Source organism: Amphiura filiformis, chromosome 5 (genome assembly GCF_039555335.1).
Source record: "Amphiura filiformis chromosome 5, Afil_fr2py, whole genome shotgun sequence".
NCBI classification, from domain to species: Eukaryota; Metazoa; Echinodermata; class Ophiuroidea; order Amphilepidida; family Amphiuridae; genus Amphiura; species Amphiura filiformis.
Genome location: NC_092632.1, coordinates 17832545 through 17855873, shown reverse-complemented (window position 1 = coordinate 17855873; position 23329 = coordinate 17832545). Strand labels below are relative to the sequence as shown.

The following is a 23329-nucleotide window of genomic DNA, read 5'->3' as shown; positions in this document are numbered from 1 at the left end:
CTAGAAAACACAGTCTGCACTAATAAACAGTCTGCAGCTGATTCAAAAGAGACCTGCCAAGTTTTCATGTGAAGGGGGAATATTGCGATCAGGGGTCGCGCTAAGTTGCGTTTCTGCGCGTACAGCGCATATTTTGAAGTTTGAGCGCATATATTCATTTTTGCATACCAGTTCAGGGGTTTTCATGCGCAGAAAAATGAAAACATGTGAAAGAAAATAAAAGCTTCGATCTCCAATATTTACGGCCCGTCCAGAAATTATGTAACATAAAATGCAGTGTAACATAAATGTTCAAGTGAAGTCGACGTAGCATTGTAACATAAATTAAAAATAGAAATAAAATACACACCGCCGGCATAGTTACACGGATTGCGATCATGTCTAGAATCACTGCTGATGAGTTATTGCAGTACTGAATGATGACACGTACGTGAGTTGGTAATTTCTAATTCTAGGGATCGGAAAGAAATGCTTGGCAGGTGGTGTGTAGAGATATGTCATCGATGAAATACGATGCAATGATATCGGCCGTAGAAGAAAAAAATGACAACAATTTGCCCTTGAATTATGTTTTATAGTCAAAATACTCCAGGAATTCAGTAAATATCATGATATTTGACCTAAACTTGAACTCATTTGCAATGAAATGTCATTTTTATTGAGTAAAGCATAGCTTCCATGTGCTTGCAATGGTGTTGAATTCTGCACTTTGCCGACATGGCGAAGTTGAACTGCGTTTTATGGAATTAGGCGAACTTTTATGGCATAAAGCAACACTTTTACTAGAGTACACTGCTTGGGAACTTTCTTAAAAAGTGCGATAGTTGGTTAATAGCGAGAATCGCGGCATGAAAAGCGTGACTGCGTGAGATTGTGTTTTTTGCCGGGCCTTGCTTAACTATGGTACAGGTAACACATCATTTTTCATTGTAACCAAAATCACAAAATCTGATACTGATATATTAAAACGGTACATTCAATACTTGACAGATTAGAGAACCCCTCATTTTAGGATTTGAGCGCATATTTTTAACACTTTCAGGGGGTTCAGGGGTTCTGAGAACCCCTGGTTTTAAAACCTAGTGCTACCCCTGATTGCGATAGTATATTCCTTGTGTGTGTATGTAATAATATGACGTGTGATTCATTTTGGTGAAGTTTTCTTTTTTGTTCTGATATTTTCTTGCACATTTATCACACTTTGTGTAAGTCAATTTCAACATGTATCACGCAAGTTGAATGAAGGGCCTTAGTAATTTTCAGATAGTTGGATTTTCACATATATGCTTAAACAATTGATCCTATTTTGATCAAATTCGATGAGTGTGATATATCCAGTTATCACAAGTGTCATTCCAATGTCAACTGATTGCTCTATTCAGTTGTAAACCTTGCATGAGTGTCCTGTCAACTTGTAAAAAGAACTTGATGTGTTTATTTTTTCAGACCGGATGCCCACCAAGCTAACTTGAGGAGTGCAGCATATGAAGCTTTAATGGAAATGGTCAAAAATAGTGCAAAGGTATGTATGTGCTTGGTGAACTAGCAGGCTAAACATTTATTCAAATCATAATGGCCAACTACATTTTGCTCTTCCTTGCTGCAATTGTCTTTTGGGGAAAGTACATGTAATGGAAATGTTGATTTTACCCTTTATTATTAATAGTGTTGGACTAAGTGAAAAAGCTAAAACAGATGTATGATCAAAAACAGTAGGTGATGTCCCATGTTATATCAGTAATAAGGTGTATTCATCCATGCACACATGCAGAAAGATATCTTAAAATCAAAATTGATAGCCATTGATTGCATAACCAATAAAGTATTTTGGGTAATAATTGGGTTTGGAAAATGTAGGCTGAAGCAGAACAGAAATTGCACCTAGAACTTGTTGTATCACCACAATTATTGTCAAGTTCTTGTAATAAGTACAAATGTGTGAAATTTGTAAGATGCATGATCATGCATGTGCAGCAACAATCAACTTGTTTTTCAAAATACTGTTAGGACAACAGTCTTTACTCATCAGCAATTGAACATTGCTGTACACAACTGCTGTTAATCCTATCTTTTCTGTTCTTAATCATCTTATATTACAGGATTGCTATGTAACAGTTCAGAAGACAACCAAGGTGATCTTAGAAAGAATACAAAAGATAATTCAAATGGAGGTATGTATTCTCAGTGGATAGGTATGGAGTTAGATTTTGATCAAGAAAGGTGTCAAAGCAGTTACAGTCTCTACTGGTTTGGGTATTATAATGACAGTAGTAAAGTATTTAACAAGATTTGTAAGTAAGGACTGTATTGAGATGATGTTTTGACGTTTGAAGCCTGATGAAGTGATGATCATTTCTGTCCTGATTGATACAGATTACTTACAAAGTTGGAATAATCAAACCAAAATAAAAAAACATGTATCCTTTTCTCAGCCCTGTCAAATAATTGATGACTGGGCAGGCAGGGATAACAGGGAGGTTACTACACTGGAGTGTGTTAGTCAGTAGTAAGCAGCACTCGGACTAACCAACCGGCACTCACGGGCATTTAATTATGAGGACTTGCCAACTGACATTGAGATACCAAAATCACTTTGCCCTTCAAAACAGGTGTAAAATGATCCTTATTTTGGACAAATAAAATGAAAATTTAGCCAACACTAAATACTGTTACTGGCAATCCTAGATGTGGCCTCGCACACAACACAATATGTATGGTACATGGAACAGTAACAAATCTAGGATTACCACATGACAACACAGTAGTATGCCACTCTGTTGCTCTGATTAACACGCACGTTATCTTAATGAGCGACACACACTCGGCTTTGATGAGTGCTGCTCAGAGTCAATCACTTCTTTGACGCGTAATCGGACAGTCAGTTTACCGGTCTGTTGTTATGATTGTCAGAAGATTGAATCGGTCAATCGGAACCTCACTTCTGTGTTTACACCGTGTATGCTCTCAAAATGTAAACAAATGCCTTTCTTTTCTACCAGCAAGTATACATACATACATACATACATACATAAAGGTATTTATATAGCGCCTTTAAAATTTATCAAGGCGCTGAACAAGGAGAGAAAGGATGGGGAAAAAGAAACACAGTGGAACAAGAAAGAAGCTAACTGAAAAGGTGAGTTTTCAGTTTCTTCCTGAAAACTGGAATTGATGGAGACTCCCTGATGGCTTTAGGGAGTTTGTTCCATTCCCTCGGGCCAGAGACAGAGAAGGTATTTAAACCAGATCCTCTATGTGCCCTAGGCTGACTAAGCAGGGTCTTATCGGAAGAAGATCTCAATTCTCTTCCGGGAGCATAGGCTGAAAGAAGCTCACAAAGATAATTGGGGGCACGGCCCTGAGAGCACTTGAAAACATAAAGCAGGAGTTTAAAAAGAATTCGGTCCTTGATTGGAAGCCAATGTAATTGAATGAGAAGGTCGGAGGTACCAGTTGAGCGAGGGACAGAGAAAATCAAACGCACAGCACGATTTTGCAGCTTCTGCAGTCTATTTCTTTCACCTTGAGTGATACCATAGAGGATTGCATTGCCATAATCAAGTCGGGACAGTATGAGAGAGCGAACAGCATGGTGACAGGTATCCTGGTCAATGAATTCTACGGATGCGGTAAAGATTACGAAGATGGAAATTGACAGACTTTGTGAGGGTGGTAATGTGGTCACGCATAGACATGGTGGGATCAAATATGATTCCCAGATTCCGGATGGAATTGGAGGGCTCGATGATGACTGAGCTGCTCAAATGAAGCGTAACATTGGAAATGGAGTTAATGGCACGAGGGATGCAGCAGCAAAGAATTCAGTTTTTTTTTTTTCAACTTGAGTTTATTGATTGTCATCCACTTCTTGATATCTGAGATACATGCAGACAATCTGGATAAAGCTAGATCAGAACTTCCAGGAACAGAAGGATCAAAGGCAGTATAAAGCTGTGTATCATCTGCATATACATGGTATCTCAGATGATGATGAGTTATGATATAGTATAATAAGTACTACACACTGAAGTTTGCTCTCGGAAAAGGAATTCCAATTTTACACATTATTTGGTTAGGTTATCTTGAACTGAGGCATTCATTCAACTTTACCGTGTCTAACCCTTTCCTTGATTTTTATTGCAGTCACATGTACAAACAGCCTCAGAAAGAATGATTTACAACGATCTACAATCACTACTCTGTGCTACCCTTCAGGTAACTAATTTAAACTTTAGCTGAAATAACTTTGTAAAATAGCATAAATGTATGATCAGCTGGAAGAGACTATTGTGATAGTATGTACATAATTGTGAGGCAGTTATTCATTTTACTCAAGTACCTTGCTCATTCAGTCCAAATACCTTGTTTGAAATGATGACAACGGAAGTGCCGTCTGATACTAGTAAGTGACGCACACCATCCAACGCTGAACTCAAACAAGTAAAAATGGTTCATGTACATCATACTGAAAGAACACTACTCTCCTGCAATGGATGCTTAATTTTCAATTTTATTTCTCATGGATGTGATCATTTCAAATGAGCCTCCAATGCATCTTTCAGCATTCTTTGTTTAACCAGTCGGTCCTGGTGGACACACAATTTGTTCAAGCCAAGCTAAGAAGCTTATACTCAACCGTATGGAGAGAAAAAGAAACAGAATTGAAGAAAAGAGCAAGGAAAAGAAAGGTTACTTCCAACAAATCAAGTGTACAATTTTTACTCTTAGCCCTTGGGTCAAGAATTAGGAAATTGAAGTCTTATTCATGCCCTCGATGCAAAGTCCTTCGAAAAGAGATCAAAGCATGTTTTCCTTTATTTTTACAGAGTGTACTGAGGCGAGTAAGGAAAGATGACGCTATCCTAATATCTGATGCAGTAATGACAGCTCTTCTTCAGATGTTTAGTACTACCAGTGGTAAATCAGGTGGTGTACAGGAGGATGCTCTGCTAGCTGTAGGAACTCTTGTAGAAGGTAATGTGTTAGCTGGCAGTCACATAGTCCGTTGATTGACAGTTACTAATTGTTGGTCATATTAGTGGCAGCAGACTATAAATTTAGAGCTTTGCCAGTTAAAATGTTTTTCTTTGCTGGTTATTGCTATGAGTGGTACAAAATGAAAGGGGAGTAAAATTCTCACCCTGAGCAAATTGAGATTTCCTAGATTGTCCAAGTTTATACAATGTTCAAAATTAAAACTGCTCATATTTTGGCTAAACCCATAACAATTAATTCCTGTGATCATAAGGATTCAGAATATATATAGTTTGACACCTTGTGAACGTTTTGGTGTGGGGTGTTTTTTTTCCCAACTAATTTGAACGGTTTGTAAATTTGACCCTTTGAAGCATTGACCTTATGATCCTTGAATTTCCCACAGGTGACAAATATTCAACCTCAGAATTTGTACCACACCATCCGAGAAAAAAACTTGGAAGGGACAAAAATATAGCCTAATAGTGTGCGGTCATATGTATGGTACCATGAGTACCGACTGAAATACTCAATGCCAGCATGCTAGGGATATTGTGCTGTGCTAGTAGGTGTATTGAAGTGATGTCTTGACGTTTGAAGCCTGATCTATAGGATGAAACAAAATATTACTGATCAATACACCTGCTATGTAAATATATTTCACCTAATACTTTACTGAAATGACTTTTGTCAGTGTAATCTGGAAATGTATTAAACTGAGAGCGCATCTATCAAGAAATGCCAAGGAACTTCATATTAAGATGCTCACTGTGTTTTGTAACAAGTTCATAAATAAAAGTGAACTAAGATCAAATGTTAAATCAGATTGAAGGATTCTTAGGAACCACAACATCTTTAAAGCTGAATGTGCCAAAGACATACATAATAAGAATGCTAGAACATCTTATTAGTTGCAATAAATATGCATAAAAAATATTGAAAATTGTTACATGGACGGTATTGTGAAAAATTTAAACATTGTGCTTTTGGAAGTGATATTACAGAGCGCTTAATCATGCAATATAAAAATACAATAGTTGTGTGTGTGTAAATTATTCTTTCACATAGGATTCACTTACGTGAAAGTATTTGTAGTGTATATTTCATGTCGTGGGCGGAGGTCCACTGTTGTTTATTAGTAATTGTGCAACAAGTTCATATTTTGGCAAATAGAAAGTAGTAAGTTTGATTGGGTCTCATTCATAGCATATACTCATGAGGTTATGAATGCAAGTTAAATCGGTTTTTAATTTCTTGTTTTCACTTGCAGTTTTGGGTAATGGATTTGCCAAGTACATGGATGCATTCAAACCTTACCTCGCCATCGGACTGAGAAACTTTGCCGAGTATCAGGTCTGCTTAGCTGCTGTAGGTTTAGTTGGGGACATTTGCAGAGCCATGAATACAGACATTCTACCTATATGTGACGATATCATGTCATTGCTTATAGAAAACCTAGGAGTAAGTGCAAGATAATGTATAACTACAATGATTGTTGCATATTAATTCACAACATGTCTTACATAGTTCAGTGTATTGATTACCAGCAACAGCAAAGTTACAAACCATTAGCTGTTAGCTGGTGTTAATACATCCCTTACAGTGATAGTTAAAATTGTAAACATTTGTTCTTTTATTGCCACAAGTTGAAGGAGATTGTTAAAACTAGGACCATATAAATATTGCAATTGATTTCTTTTTGTCTAAATATTTTTGTGTACGGTACTTAAATCTTTTTGATAGATATTCTGTTTTAATGAATAGACTTAACCTTTTATTTGGATAATAATCATTTTTTATTATATTTCTTGGGATAGTATCAATTTTAATAATTAAAAAAAAACTACAAGGCAGAGATGACTCACTATTTGCATCTACTCTTCAAATGTCCTTGGACATTATTTGCTTGAGAATCTAGCCCTACAGGTATGCAGGGCATCAGGAATGTGTGTTTTGATCCAAAAGGTGATACCGGTTCACTGTTGTTTTGTTTTGTTTTTTAATGTTCGATTTAGTTTGATCATGGAAAATGAGATATTTAAATTCCTGCAGTCTGTCCACATAGAAGTACAAACCAAATCTGTGGCATCGGGGGTCGATGATTTGCGTCACACGCACTGCATGTTAAAGTAATGCGACACGTAAAGAGCGTGGAAGGGACAAAAATATAGCCTAATAGTGTGCGGTCATATGTATGGTACCATGGGTACCGACTGAAATACTCAGTGCAAGCATGCTAGGGATATTGTGCTGTGCTAGTAGGTGTATTGAAGTGATGTCTTGACGTGTGAAGCCTGATCTATAGGATGAAACAACATATTACTGATCAATACACCTGCTATGTAAATATATTTCACCTAATACTTTACTGAAATGACTTTTGTCAGTGTAATCTGGAAATGTATTAGGAATGTGCTTTTTGATCCAAAAGGTGATACCGGTTCACTGTTGTTTTGTTTTGTTTTTTAATGTTCGATTTAGTTTGATCATGGAAAAGGAGATATTTAAATTCCTACAGTTGTCCACATAGAAGTGCAAACCAAATCTGTGGCATCGGGGGCCAACGCTTTGCGTCACACGCACTGCGTGTTAAAGTAACGCGACGCGTAAAGAGCGTGGTGCGCTCGGCAAGTGCAAGTCACGCAGCAGTTGGCGCTCCAAAGAAGCATTGTACTGGAATAATTATTCTCATACCTCCAGTTTCCGAGGTCTATTTACTTTGTACTTCTATGTGGACAGACTGTAAGATTTAATTTTTTGTGATTAGGGATATTGTGGCCTTCTTTTTTCATGTGATGCCAACATCTAAAAATCATTCAAAAGTTTTCATATATTTGGGACCCCCTTCTGAAGAAAATGCCAGCCCCCTAAGGGTTTGGTTTCTAGCAAGAAAAATATGAATTTTTCCCATGTTCAACCTACTTTGCGCTAATAATGGCATCATGTTCAAAAGTTACAGTTTCTCTTGATGGAAATATGCTTGCCTGATTCAAATCAAACTTGAGCCAGAAAAATCATACATGTACATATTGTACTTACAATCTGTTTTGGGTGTATAATGTGGCCAAATGTATGTGGAAGACTATTTAGAGAGTGGAATTTGGCTCATTTTTCACACACATTCACAAGGAAGAACAGTCTGCTGGCAATAAAATGCGAAGTCTAACTCATTTTAAAAAAAAAATTGGAGTTGGGACCTTCTTCCAATCAGGTATTCATATGAATTCTGATTTTCAAGCTGCAGCAATTCATTATGATGTTAAGACTTAATTAAGCAGCCTCACTTTAAACAGGGATGTAAGTTTTCTGTATTTTTACAGAATTCAGTTTTGTTTGTAGTTCAGATTTACGCAATTTCTTTTTAAAAGAATACCTTTCTCCAATTTCTTTTTATTTTCAGCCCATTTTGGGGCTTATAAAACCAAATTTACGCTTTTTTCCCCCCAATTTTCCGTATTTTTTCTTCAGGGTTACTTACATCCCTGTTTAAGGTTTTTGTAGTACCCCGCCCTTCAGAACCTTCAAGTAAATTCCCAAGAATACATAGAAAAAGGATTACAAGCAATGCCAATTTTGCATTGAAAAACATTAATTGAAAAATGAAAAAAACAAAAAACTTAGTTCACAGCCGGACTTACAATCTTGACCATATTGAAATAGGTAGCATGGTTACTGACTGAAATACTGCCAGCAGGTTAGAGATATTGTGCTGTGCTAGTAGGTGTATTGAAGTGATGTCTTGACGTTTGAAGCCTGATCTATAGGATGAAACAAAATATTACTGATCAATACACCTGCTATGTAAATATATTTCATCTGAAAATGTTTATAGCTAAGGGGGCTGGCATTTTCTTCGGAATGGGGGTTCATAGAATTTGTTGACCAAAAATAGAAGGGTTATAGAATTTAATATTAAGGGCTGGTGACTCAAAATTCTTTAACTTCACAATCAAAATGTGCATACAATCTATAGCTATATAATGCAAAATTTTTACACGCTTCGCGCGCCTTCTTTACACTTACGATAAAAAAATGTACGCGCTCCCTGCACTTTTTTCACTTTAAGTTTTCGTGCGCTCCGCGCCTTAGTTCCACCAATGAATAATTTGCCTTGAATCTGTGTAGGTGAACAGGGTCATAAAAATTTGTGACCCAAGACAGGGGGGGTCGTAATTTTTTTTGCCCGCGATGGGGGGGGCATTAAAAATTGATTCCGGTCACCAACATATTTGGGACCCCTTACGAAGAAAATGCCAGCCCCTAAGGTATCTAGCAAGAAAAATATGAATTTTTCACTATGTTCAACCCAATTAGTGCTAATAATGACATCATGATACAGTTTCTCTTGATGGAAAAGTGCTTGCCTGATTCAAATCAAACTTGAGCCAGAAAAATCATACATGTACATATTGTACCTGTCTCAAAATTGGGGATGTTTTCCAAGTATTTACAATCTATTTTGGGCGTATAATGTGGCCAAGTCAATGAAAGTCAGATGAATAACTATACAATAACGTTTGTCATGTAAATCTATAAAACCTGTCTACATTTATTATCATGTTATATTAAAGATAATAATTAAATACAACAAAACAAACTTACACAAAATGAGTACATGTGAAACTGACACTGGCTCTTGCACTATAATGATGACACTGGAAGTGCCGTCTGAAGCCTCAAAGGCAATGACGATTAATTTCAATCCAACGCTGAGTAGTGCAAGAATTGGGTAGAGTGGTGTGACCAAAATGAAAGTGACCCACACGATCTTACAAACACATGTTCAGGAATAGTGACGGCTCAGTTGCAATATTATCTTTACATTTCCTGCTGATTGGTCAAGGCATGCAAATGGAATGTTCTGAATCAGAAACACCCTTAAGGGGTGGGGTATGAACCTTTGGACAGTATTTATTGTGGGACATTAGAGCACATCAGACATATCGAATTGCATTCTGAATCTGAGGAATGTCCTTCTGATATCAAATAATTTTGATTTTTGAAATTAGCAATGTAATACACATTTTATGGCAAATAATTAAAATTGATATTTTTGATATTTAACAGTACTCAAGTAAAGTTTATAAATCTGATAATATGTACTTAAAGTGTATGTAGGTGGGATGAAAAGCCGACGATCAATTGAAAATTTTGACCTTTAGTATTGAAGATATGGATTTTTTCCCAAAACACCAACAAAAATTTGGTCTTTTTGGGGAAAAAATCCATATCTTCAATATGAAAGGTCAAAATTTTCAATTGATCGTCGGCTTTTCCTCCCAGCTACATACACTTTAAGAATATATCATTAGATTTATAAAAATTTACGTCGAGGACTGTTATATATCAAAAATGTGAAAAATGTCAAATTTTAATAATTTGTCATAAAATTTGTATCATATCGTAAATTTCAAAAATGAAAATTATTTGATATCAGAAAGACATTCTTCAGATTCAGAATGCAATTCGATATGTCTGATGTGCTCTCATGTCCCACAAAAAATACTGTCGAAACGCTCATTCCAGATCCCTTAAGGGGCGGTCCAAAATAGTGTCAGGGTCAGGGGTCATATCAAATAGGACTAAGTTTGAGGAGATTGATTTATGTGTTGATTATTTTCTTGACAGAATGACAATGTACACAGGAGTGTGAAACCTCAGATTTTGTCAGTGTTCGGTGACATTGCCTTGGCTATTGGACCAGAGTTCAAGAAATACTTGGAAGTAGTTTTAGGTATTCTCCAACAAGCTTCACTCACACAAGTTGATAAGGTAAGGACAGGACTTGTTTGTTGAATGCAACAATGTGCAAAGAGCACAATGAGGCCAAAAATAGTTGTTTGGTTTGCCACCACCCAGTCCCACACCAAATATTGAAAATTCACTAAGTATAAGATGATATTTTCCTCTGAGCACATACAAATTCATTGCAAGTTGCAGCATAGATACATAGTCATGCTAGTGTGAGAAAACTGTATGTTCAGTTGCATACAAACTATATGGTTAGAGGGGAAACAGGGCAGACTATTTTCCCCGAAGGAATTGGATTTGGGCCTATCACCCTGAACCCAGAGGGTAAGGGGTGCAGGGGTTTATATAATCTATTTTTTGTCATGGGGGAAAAAAGAAGCACTTTGGAAGTTGGACGGTGGATCATAGAAACAATGCAAACAATCAAAGAAACCCACTCAGCTGTTGTCCAGATAATCACAACATAAATGCTTTAGAAGATATTGCATTGATTAGCAAAGATGCCTTATTTGATATTTTGTGTTATTAACAGTAACAAACTGCATGTAATAAATGGTCAGTGATGTATGAATTGAAAGATTACAACTTGAATTTGTCATTATTTGTTCATTTCAGTCCGATTATGACATGTTAGATTACTTGAATGAATTAAGAGAAGGATGCTTGGAAGCATATACCGGTATTGTACAAGGGCTTAAAGGAGATGCTGAGCAAGGCATTAATCGTAAGTAATCTGTGTTCATATGATATTCATTTAACGTAACATTGCATTATTGCATTATCCAACTAACCAATAATTGTCCTTGTTTCTTGAAATGATGACATCACTTGATGAAAAATGAAAAATCTCCGGACTAGAACCGAAAAATTTAATTCTCAGCCGGACTTACAATCTTGACTATCTTGAAATAGGTAGCATGGTTACTGACTGAAATACTGCCAGCAGGTTAGAGATAGTGCACTGTGCTAGTAGGTGTATTGAAGTGATGTCTTGACGTTTGAAGCCTGATCTATAGGATGAAACAAAATATTACTGATCAATACACCTGCTATGTAAATATATTTCATCTGAAAGTTTTATAACTGTAAGGATATCTAGCAAGAAAAATGTGAATTTTTCACCATGTTCAACTTAATTAGCACTAATAATAACATCACAAATAAGATGACAACGATTGTAAGAATTCAATATCTTAAGGGTATACAATGTATTGTTGGTCGAAGCAGTAGAAAAAAAGTAGTTCACAGTATCTTGCGAATGGTAGTGAGCTTTAGCAAAAATTGCATTGCTCAATTCATAGCGAGCGTGTAGAAGAATTCAAATATCACAGATATACTTTTGTAGGTCCTGTGGTTTTTGAGTTATGTTGTAAAGAGGGCTGAAACAACAACAATTTTGTAAAACGTACAACTCATTAACAACAATAAATTAGCAAGTTTTCAAAGTATATATGATTTGTAGAATGAACTTTTGCAAAATACCAAAGTGTTATTTTTCAATAATATATTGATTCAGATAATGAATGAAAAAACAATACCTCATATACCCTTAAATAAAACTCTTGGAATGAAAATGTATTTTACACAGTTGGCCACTTGAATGTCGTATGATATATGGGTGACATGTAGTAGCCACTTGTAAACCGATTTATTTTTAAGCCTGTCAAGACACATGAAAGCCCAAATTAAGATGTCTATCAGCATCAGTTGTGCTTTATTGCACTGATTGTGTATTTGATTGATTGCTCAAGGATAACATAACTCTTTTGTTTTGTTTTCACAGCTGATGTTCAAATTGTCCTTCCACACATGGAACATATGATCTACTTTATAGAACACATTGCAACAGATGAAGACCATTCAGATAGTAATGTGGCTGCTTGTGCTGGTCTTATTGGGTAAGCAAATTTCAGTAATCAGTAGACCACAGAGCATACCTTGAGAGGACACTTGGCTCATTTGCATGGCAGTCGGACTCTCCATTGTATTTGTTCATTTGTGTATGGAGAGCAATGGCGACCCTTCATTGTATTTGTTCATTTTTGTATGGAGAGCCATTCTTGGAGCCCATGGGACTCAGGCTAGGTCCTCAGGTAGAGTCAGACGCTGTATATACTAGAAACGCATATTCTTAATTCGCGTTTATTCAATGTTAGCATTAAATTTGTATTGCCCGGCAGCCTTGCGCAATGGAAAAACCTGAATTTGTTACATAAAAAGAAATGAAAATTAAAAAAGTCGGGTTCCACCTGAGTACATATTAAATGGGTGTAGAAATTGTTCTGAAAATATTAATTAATTTAGACAAACATACGGGATATAATGAACCTTTGACATGACGCCATGATGACATGATTTTATTAGTCGTTTTATATCACCTATACCGTGTGTCATAATACCAATATTTTGTAATTTTATATAAGAACTAATATTTTGCATCATAAATGCGCAGTCCATATGTACAAACGAATACTAATCTTCAAGATATTAAGCTTTAGAAGACTTCAAAATAACATGTCACTAAGCAGGTCATAGGTGCTGGCCTTGTCCGATTGTACTTGTTCATTTGTGTATGGAGAGCTCACTGACCTGTATAGAGGTCAATGGGAGCTAGAGCTTCTTTACGGGGCACTATCGGTTTCAGGGCGTAGTTCATTGAACTCAACGGGCTGTCATTTGAAGTGCTTTTATGTTTTTGCAAAACGGATCGTGGCGAAAGCTAATAAATAATTCATACCAGGGTTTAATTGATCTGGGATGCGGACATTTCATTATTCGCAAACCACCGGGATTCGATATAGGTTTGCGTTGTAAAATGAAAATGTGAATAAGAGTGTCATCCCCCTGCAGTAGACCTTATGGGGAAGCACACAAAAGATTGTTTGGTTACGCTAAAATGTGCCTATAGGAAACATACCAATATTTTGTCGGATGGGTCCACAAATTCAATTGCCTTACCAAATCATTGTTTCTATTACAGAAAGAAGATAATACCTATAACTCAACTATGTTTCATGTGCAGTATTCAATTGTAGCTTATTCATTTTGTGTCTAGTAAAAAGTGGTGCTATTTGGTAACAAATTGTAATAGGGCAAATAAACATGGATGAGTACGGTCATAAATAGTTAGTAACAAATGCCTTGTTTACATACTAGGTAAATATATGTTCATTATTTAAGTGAGGGTGTTTTTTTTTCTGAACCAAGAGTTAATTTGATCATTTCACTTTTCATTCTAGTGATCTGTGTACAGCTTTTGGAGTTACAGCCTTGGAGCTATACGAGCGACAGCTTGTTCAAGACATCTTAACTGAAGGTCGTAAGTCAAAGATCAACAAGACTAGGACATTAGCAACATGGGCCACCAAGGAGATACATAAACTGAAGAACAGCACACAGCCACAGTGATAGAAACATGGTAAGGCTGGGCAATCATATATGACTCTTTCTGGTTTGACACCCAAATCTGACAAATCTACAGCAGTTTTACAGAAAATGTCACCATAACCGACCCTAGTTTGAACTCACTGAAATTTTAGAGTTCTGAACTGTATAAATGTGCGTCATTCATTCTCCATTTCCATTAACATTGTGGCAAACGGGCACAGCTGACATTTTTGCAGAAAATGAGTTTCCACCTTCTAGCAGATGGTATTTACCTAAATGATATTTAATATACCCCAGTATTTAAACATGCTAAACACCTAGCCTAGCCCAAATTCAACCCTGTCAAAATTGATATGCATCCAAAGTCCTTGCTTATCCATTAGTCCTTTTGACATAGTGGGGAGGTATTATATAATCTACTGAAATTTTAATGAGGATGTTTGTTTTGAAATAATTCCTTAATCTAAGGATATTGTGCATTGTACAATTTCAAACAAATCTATAAATAATCTGCATCCATCATATGAATGGTTGTACTGATTACTATAACTATAATAGTATGTCTCATCTTAAGTTGAGAGTAATGCTGTGTTGGATTTAGCAGTGGCAGATTTGAATCGCACACGCTAACCTAATCCCGCGGGGCACATACCTGCCCGTAAAAGAGTGATTTGTACTTACACTGGCGACGCAACCGCGCAAATGCACTGATTTGCAGCTACTACTACAACATAGTGTTTCTCTCAACTTGAGACAACACACTATATCTACTCAGAGATGTAAAGTCGTGGGGGGGGGGGGGGGGTTCTCGTAACTATATCTTAAAAATATACTAATGTACAGTAAATGGCATTTATAGCTGTTACCCTCCATGTACTGTTGCTGTTGTGTGAAACTACTGGATACCCGTAACGAAGGCTACTGGGCAAATGCGAAATTTGCGAATACGTAAAAAAGATAAAACTGCTACTGAGTTGCCACAGCTTTACATGGATTTAAGAGCACCTACTACCTCCAATTTAGATCAGAAGTTGAAATTTGTATTATATAAATATATATGATGGTTAAAGTGTGTTGTTACATTTGCTTTTCTTTACAGGTGCTGTGGCATCGAGTTGAACATCAAGCATACATCGGTGGACATACACACTGTGTGTAACAGCACATCAGGCTGTGGTACCCGCTGCATGTACTGCAGCATCGACAGATGTAACGAAAACAGAGAGTCGTGAGTGAGAGAGTGTGTGTGTACTCAAATCATATAAAAACAAAATAACCTGTGAAATGGCTACTTGCATGAATCATGCAGAGTTGAATCATGCAGGGCCATTTTGACAGTTACCTCCAGGTTTGACGGAAGTTTACAAGAAATTGTTCTCAATGCATCAACCAAAATTGTGACTCGTGCACGAAGATCACGCTTTTGGCGTTTTCTTTGCCAGAGGTCAAGATACTCATGCAATGAGCATGTGCAGAATGTCTTTAAAAACATGATGCAAACATTTGACAGTACTCGTTCATATTATATTAATAGATCACAATATAACCCTGATGGAAAAATTTGGTTCAAGGGTGCTATTTTCTTACAATTATGTTCTCTGAAAATTCTCTAAGAATTGAACTGAAAAAAACTATTGTAAAACATGTTAATATGCATAGAAAATGTTATAAAATTGTTTTTTTGTTTGTTTATTTTCTCCACTCTGGTGTATCATGAAAATGATAATTGTGCCGGATATTATTTTCAAAAACAAAAAATATATTGTTTAGTTTACTCATTTTGTTTTTTTGTTATATTGTTTGGAGTTTCAAACACCAAAGATTTAAAAAAATGTTATTTAAAAGTAAAACAAATTTTATGAAACAGAAAATAGTATTGTATTTTATTGTGCAGGTATGCATATATTACCGGAAATGTTTATGTGTGTTGTGTTAGCTGTCTGGTAAACAGCAGCTTCCATTTTCATGATAGGGGTGGAGAAACCTGAAATGCCAAACACCTGGAGGGACTGAATATAATAACTAATTCTTTTGTGAGAGAGATTTTGCAAGAGTGTGGGGAATTTGATATGTGTAGGGGAGGGAGGCTTTATAAAAACATCTTTTATTTTTCCTTTTTGTTTTTTTAATTTATTTTGTAAGGTGAGATTGTCTTCTCATGTAAACTATTCTATTAAGTGCATATTCAAAAGTTAGCTTCTATTACGGGCAACGTTTTGAATTAGTAATTAATGCGAACACTTTGTTGCAAGTGAAATAGCGATCATCTCCTGTATAAGAAAAAATGAAAATCAGGTTTTAGACTCAACTCAATCCAACAACTTGCTCTTAAGTGGAAATTCTTGTGTGATCAGTTGCTCAGTTGCAGTGTTTGATTGCAACTATTGTTGGCAGATCCCATTTCAACAGGTTCCACAATGATGTCAACAATATTTCTATTTCCCATTGGTCATGTTTAAGGAATCGGATTGCAACGTTTGCACAGTATTTTTGTGGGGCCTGAGAGCACATCATCAGACACACCAAATTGCATTCTGAATACGAGGAATATACTTTTTATTTTACTAATTATTTTGACTTTCTGAAATTCGTGATTTTATGACATTATTAAAAATTATATTCTTGACATTTAACATTCCTCAAGTAAACTTTATCTAATGATATGTACTCAAAATGTAGCTGGGAGGAAAAGCTGTCCATCATATGAAAATTTTGACCTTTCATATATTGAAGATACACATTTTTGCCTCTAAAAGACAGGTGGGTTTTTTTTTGGATGTTTATCTTCAATACTAAAGGTCAAAATTTTCCCTCGAGGACTGAAATATCAATTTTCAATATTTGCCATAAATTTTGTATTTTGATACCAGGAGGACATTTTTCATATTCAGAATTCAATTTGGTGTGTCTGATGTGCTCTCAGGCCCCACAAAAAGTACTGTGCAAAGGTGGGCAACCAACCCCGTAAGTCTAAGCCAATGTAATGGAAGGGTCTTGAACTACTGTATTTCTTCTGACATTTTTAATCATATTTGACATGTTTTGCTGTTTTGAAGCAAACTTGTCTGTAGCCAATTTCTTTATAGCACAAAGGGCTCTATGATAAAATGATGGTAATATCATAGAGGATGGTGGTTACTTTGACCAAATAAGCAGTACCACCCACCTCTATGATGCTCAATCAGAATTCAAAATATCTCCACACGTGCAGCACCCCTTTGCCATGTGTTGCCATTAATATTAAGAAGGAAGTGTGTGAACTAAAATGCTAAGAGAAAAGGGGCTGTCATGAATATGTGTGGATATTACTCACTACCATGCCTACTTAGTTGTGATCAAATATGAGCACTAATGCAGTTTTAATTCAATACTGAAACAATGAGCATTGATATGTAACCAGGTCAATCTACATTTGAAAGAGGAAATCATTAGTAATTGATACCTAACATACTTGTAATAGTGTTTGCGTATCAGACAAACTCAAACTGAAAAAATTTGGTTAAAAGCAGGGGAGGGAGCTTACTAGGATAATTAAGTCTTATTTCTGTACCATGGTTGTATAAATAAAATTGTCAAGCTTTGATAATGTTGCAAATGGGGTTTGTTACCCATTGAGCAGCATTGTCTGAAATGCTGCATTACAAGTCAAAGCCATAATCCATGTCTTGATAACAGATGGTTTGTGGTTTTGTTGTCACTTAAACAAAACGTCTGGCAACATGCTCAAAATGTTCAGATTTTTGAAGCAGAAAATCAGAATGATTTTAAAATGTGTGTTGAGACCCAGTAATTTGTGGATGTGTTGACAGGCGCTGCAAAGTACCATGGTAAAGTTTCCCAATCTGCAACATCACCTATTGAGCGTGTCCCCAGACGGTTTGTTTAAAGGGGCTGCGTGTGTGGTACTGAACTATGAGACTAGAAAGCCATATTTTGATAAGTTACTGGGCAATTGATGGATTGAACAGAAATTTGTAATTATCAGAATAAAAGATTGGGTCTATATGCTCCAAAATTTGTTCTATTTCTAGGTCTTTCATTGGTTTGTTAAATCCCCTGTATTTGTGATGTTAGAAATTCAATGTTTTAGGTCTACTTCTATCACAGAGGGCAGTACCCTGTCAAATCTATAACAGACTTGAAAAACTTGTCTTCATCCTAAGAAGTCTGCTTTTATTAAGAAATCACAATTTTGTACAACAAATGAAAGTGTTCATTCCAAAAATTGTTGATATTTTATCTTCCATTCCTGTTGTGTGAACTGAAACTTGTATTCACAAAAAAGGGACTAGCTTAAAAGTGGGTTGACCATTCTTTCATAATGGTATTTCCTATCTTACATTGAAGCATGAAACTCAAACAATTGATTCCAAATTTTTAGTTAATTTGCTTCTGCAGCGGTTTGGATATTAGAAGCAAAAAAGTGTATAATAATAGCACATACCACCAGCAGTGGTGCCCCACTTTTCTGCAGTTTTTTGTTCAGAGCATCTGAGGAAGCATAGTTTTCGCAGGCTTTAATTTTACTGGAAATATGAGGAAAAATGTGTTTCCTAACTTTGCAGATGCCAAAATTTAAATTTTGATGAGGTAAAGTGGGAGGGGGATGAGACTGTCTATCAGGTGTCACCCACCTATAGTTACTGAATCCATGCAAATATGAGCCCATCCTTGATTCCATCCTGCAGAGGGAATGAGTGTATTGTCAGGGCTACAATTTATCACAAAAATGTACCAATTTTGTGTTTTGCAAGACTGGGCTCTGGTTTGTATTGTTGTGGACAGAAGTCATGGTGTTTCCATGTCATAAAAAGTGCATTTCAGAGAATCTTGAACAAGTTGGTAAAGAAGTATATCCCATGAGACTATATAAAGTTAAGGCGCGCCCTCAACTTTTCTGAAGTGCAAGGACCTTGTACCATACCTTCAAATATGACCGAAGAGGCAACCAATTCTATGTACCTGTTATTGATTATAATTTTGATTTTGATTGTTGTGTGACCCCCATAGAAATATATTCTAAAAAAAACCATACTGATTGGGAAACCACAACAAGAACGTTTACTGCGAGTAAATAAACTGGCTTCCAAAAAATGACATCTTTTTTTTTCAAATAAAATAAAGGTTTGTATGCAATGTTGAGAGAAAAGGAGGAAATAAAATGCAATTCTGGAATATGAAGTGCAGCAAGGGGAGATGTGTTAGTGACTGAGCAAACATCCTCATAGCTCAAGTGGTGTCCGCCCGCTATGTAGGAAGGTTTACCATGTCAAATATAATGTTTGCTATGTCAAATAAAGTTAGCTAGGGCTGGGTTAGGGTTATGATTAGAGTTAGATTTGACATAGCAAACCTTCATATTTGAAGGTTATCCTTTTTTGTGAATATTTGCCTACTTGTCCATGCACAGCAACTTGCTGAATGATTTAGTATGTAGTAACATTTGTCCCCATGTACTTTTGTAATATGGTTGATTACAATTACCAGTTGAAATGTAGAGGTGATTTTTTTACTAAGCTGCGGAACTGCTTTAAAACGGTCTTGTTCCATGAAAATGGTTTTGTTCTAACCCCATGTCTTGTGACATGTTATGTTGAGGGTTCAGTACAACAAAGCCTTATCTCCATTAGCTCCCATGAGTAATGGTATTCATAAACATGATTGGAGATAAGGCTTTGTGTGGAGCCCTCGATTGTGCCGGTTATTTGTTCCATCTGGTTTATCATGTCTGGTTTAATGATAATTCCTGGTTTGTTAGTGTGTAAACGGTAATTACAATAAGCCTAGGCATGAACAGATTTACCAGTAATTGGTATGAATTCAAATAGTTTATTTATTATTATTAATAGGAAATAATACTGGATTAGTCATACTTAAAACCAAACCATTGGAACCCGTATGAATATGAAGACATGACATTAATCATCCACACAGTGTAAATTTCAAATGAAGTGGCCTATTCAGGTAGTCTCATTTGAAATCTCCTGTGTGGGAGATTAAAGTTATGTCGTCCATAGGTGGTGTATGGATTGCAACAGGAAGAACCCATTTTCCTAACAAAGCTTTGAATGTCAAGAAATATTTTGCATTATTATTATTCATGAACTTTTTATTTGTCAGAATTTGTTTGGTATCAAATGTTTTTTGTTTTTTTCCATATCATGTTTTCTTATTCATGTTGCTTGTGTAATTCCCAGCATTGTTGGTTTTTCACTGGTTGATCTCACAGCAGCTGAAGGGAGTATCCCATTATGCTTTGTGGTACCATAATAGAATTGACTGTGGCATAGAAAATGAACACAAAATCCCACACTTCAACTTTCAATTACTCACTTAAATCAGGGAAGCTTAGACTTTTGTTTGAAAAAATATCACCCCTAGAGTATTGTGAATCTATCAATAACTCTCAATATCTAAGCGGCTCTTGTTTATATTTTGTATACATTTGCTATGAAGCAAGCAGATATACTGCAATGCATGATGGGATACTCCAATGCATGATGGGATACTCCTTTCAGCTGCTGTGGGTTGATCTATAATCATACATGAGTCTTGATGGGATCATACTTGAACAACCTGAAGATAAATGAATTGCATCCAACAAATCAACCTTTTCATTAGAGGTTCCAAACTTTTGTTTTTTTTAATTTGATCCCATTTCCATCCCCATTTCCAAATTGTATTACATGTTCCACCTTACGCGACCCCATATTGTGAGTTTATGACTCCATAAGCCGAGTTTGTGACCCCATTATGAACTCATGGTTAGGAACTCCTGTTTTTCAGTCTAGAAGGGGGCACATCTTATCAAATTTAAATTACCAAAGGCTGTGAAATACTTGTCTCTGTTAAGATGCAACATCGTACATGTGCTGTAGCATTGTGGAGAATGCCATTTCCTATGCGGTATAAGAGTGATCAAGTACTTGCTAGTCACTGTACAATAATAAGCTACGTTTCCAGAGCCCCGAGTCAAGTTGCTAAATGCAGTTTTATGCACATGGGTAAATGCATTACAAATTGTTCTTATTTCAAAAATTGCTTTTCAAAGACACAGGTATCAACAAATGTGTCCCACTTTTTTATGGAGATATTGTTTAAAAATTGGTGGTCTTGGTCATTTTGTCCAAAATTACCAAAAATTGATGGTCACTCAGTAGGATGAAAACTGATGGTTTGATGGGGCTAAAACTTGAATTTTCAGCCTCAGTTTCGCCATACAGCAAATTTAAAGGGGGGGGGGTCAGGTTTAACCCATTTGTGTGATCTGACCCGGAATGGCCAACAATGGTTTTGTTATTTTTGATTTGTGAGGTTATCTCCATGTGTTAATATTATATTTGCTTTTTGTTTGTAAACCTGTTGTCTTTGTAAAACCATCATCATTGCTCAATTGAAAGCATTTAGTCATTTTTCCAGCTACCTGTTCAAAAACCTGAGAAAACTTGCAAGTGGACAGAAAGTTGTAATATGGTTACAATGTTGTGGTTGGTTGTCGATCTTTGTTTCCCGTCTGTAAAGAGTCCATCCCTTAAATTGCACCTAAATCTTATGTGCTGTGTATATTGTACAAAAGAATTGACACTAGACAAGGCTAAATGTTTGAAATTACTAAGTTCCTTTTTTTCTATTTGTACAGTTCAGGAACCAAAGTGTCTATAAATTTGAAGCTTAATCTAAACAAAAAGCGTTATTCAGTAGTACCGGACATGTTTGTCCGAATGAATATTTAAAATGGGGGAAAAGAAGATGTTTATGGACATCTTTTTGTTTGATGTCTAGTCAAGCCAAGGTTGGGTCAAGAGAAAGTCAATTTCTTCTTTTTTCAGCTAAAATGTGTGTAGTGTAAATCCTCACTTTATAGGCATACAGGGATAGGAATATACAATTGATTATAACATTCCAACGGTACTGATAATACAATTTGAAGAATTTGGCACATTTTATATTTTTTCATGATAATTGCATTGGAAAGGATTAGTTTACTTGTAGGGTAATATGATATTGATTGCTTAAAATTCTATCACAACTCAATTTAACAAAAACATTTCTAAAAGCAGGAAAACTATTATTAAGAGGAACAAGCCACTGTGTGATTTGGTTAATAAAATGTTCCTACTTTTGTAAAGATTGTCATTAAATCACTGATTTGGGTTTTGTATCCATGGTGATGTCAGCAGCTGATATATTGGTGTGCACAGCTAAATGTCACGTTATCTATGGATGCTGACTGGGGTTTTGGTGTATTGTATCAATCGGTACTAAGTATTCTGCCAAAGTCGTTAGGACAAGATTTTTTTGTATTCAAGTCAATATGAAAGTATCACCCAACAAAAACATTACTTACGACAATCGAATTATTGAAGAAATATTTTGTTTTAAACAAGGTGATAAACTCCAGGAGTAATACCAATAGAACCAAAACAAGATGGGTTTAAAGTATAAAATGAGGTTTTACACTTGCGTTGCAGTTGGTAAAAAATTTGAATGAAGTTATTGAGATAACACCAATAATGTAAAAATGTAACAAGATGAAATTGTACCATGTTTTATTGTCATCTTTGATACCGACTATACTAATAAAAAGACATGGGAAACCTTGTTGCACATTTACAATTGTATCAATTCCTGTCATTTTTAAGTGGATAAATAGTAATTTTCGTAATGGTAATAACCATTTTTAGGATCTTAACTAACTGATCAGTAAACGCAGGTTATTCTCACGTTTTGCCTTGAATCGTTCGTATAGGCAATAAGAAGGAGCGTTCCGATTGGTAAGGGAATGTGGCACCATTTTCATAGTAACTGATTGTGTGTGCTCTTGTCAATCATTTAAAGGCTCTAGATTTGCAACTCGTCCAGGAGATGTTGCGATCCGCAGTGACCTACATACAGTAGAATTTGCATACAACATAACAACCTCTTCAGACATTCCAGGGAGTTAAAACCCAATCCTGTGAGAAGCTGCAGTATGTTGGTCTGAAAATGCATCCAAGACAACAGACGGATGTCCACTATGTAATGAGGATAATCCTGAATGGAGTATCAGAAAGATTTTAGACATGATAGAGCTCGCTGGAGACAACTTGCGTACGACTGTTGCTTCTGCTTGTATAGTGCTTATTATAGCATCACGTCAACTTGTTGGTGGCGAAATTACTGCTGCGCGCATGATAATTAAATGTGTTGTTCCTGAAGTGCTGTTTGAAGGCTTTAG

At 36.0% G+C, this 23329-nt stretch overlaps 1 protein-coding gene across 2 annotated transcripts in view; it reads left to right on the top strand.

Annotated features, from left to right (window-relative positions):
• Positions 1–22728, top strand: part of LOC140152742 (importin subunit beta-1-like) — a 67370-nt gene extending 44642 nt beyond the window's left edge. For both annotated transcript variants that reach the window (XM_072175222.1, XM_072175221.1), the window contains exons 14-23: positions 1447–1522; positions 2100–2171; positions 4144–4215; positions 4827–4974; positions 6245–6435; positions 10603–10746; positions 11341–11449; positions 12509–12623; positions 13965–14143; positions 15212–22728. In XM_072175222.1, the coding sequence (XP_072031323.1) occupies positions 1447–1522; positions 2100–2171; positions 4144–4215; positions 4827–4974; positions 6245–6435; positions 10603–10746; positions 11341–11449; positions 12509–12623; positions 13965–14133 (1096 nt within the window). In that variant the 3' untranslated portion in view covers positions 14134–14143; positions 15212–22728. The remainder of the gene's footprint in view (positions 1–1446; positions 1523–2099; positions 2172–4143; positions 4216–4826; positions 4975–6244; positions 6436–10602; positions 10747–11340; positions 11450–12508; positions 12624–13964; positions 14144–15211) is intronic.
• The last annotated feature ends 601 nt before the right edge of the window (positions 22729–23329 follow it).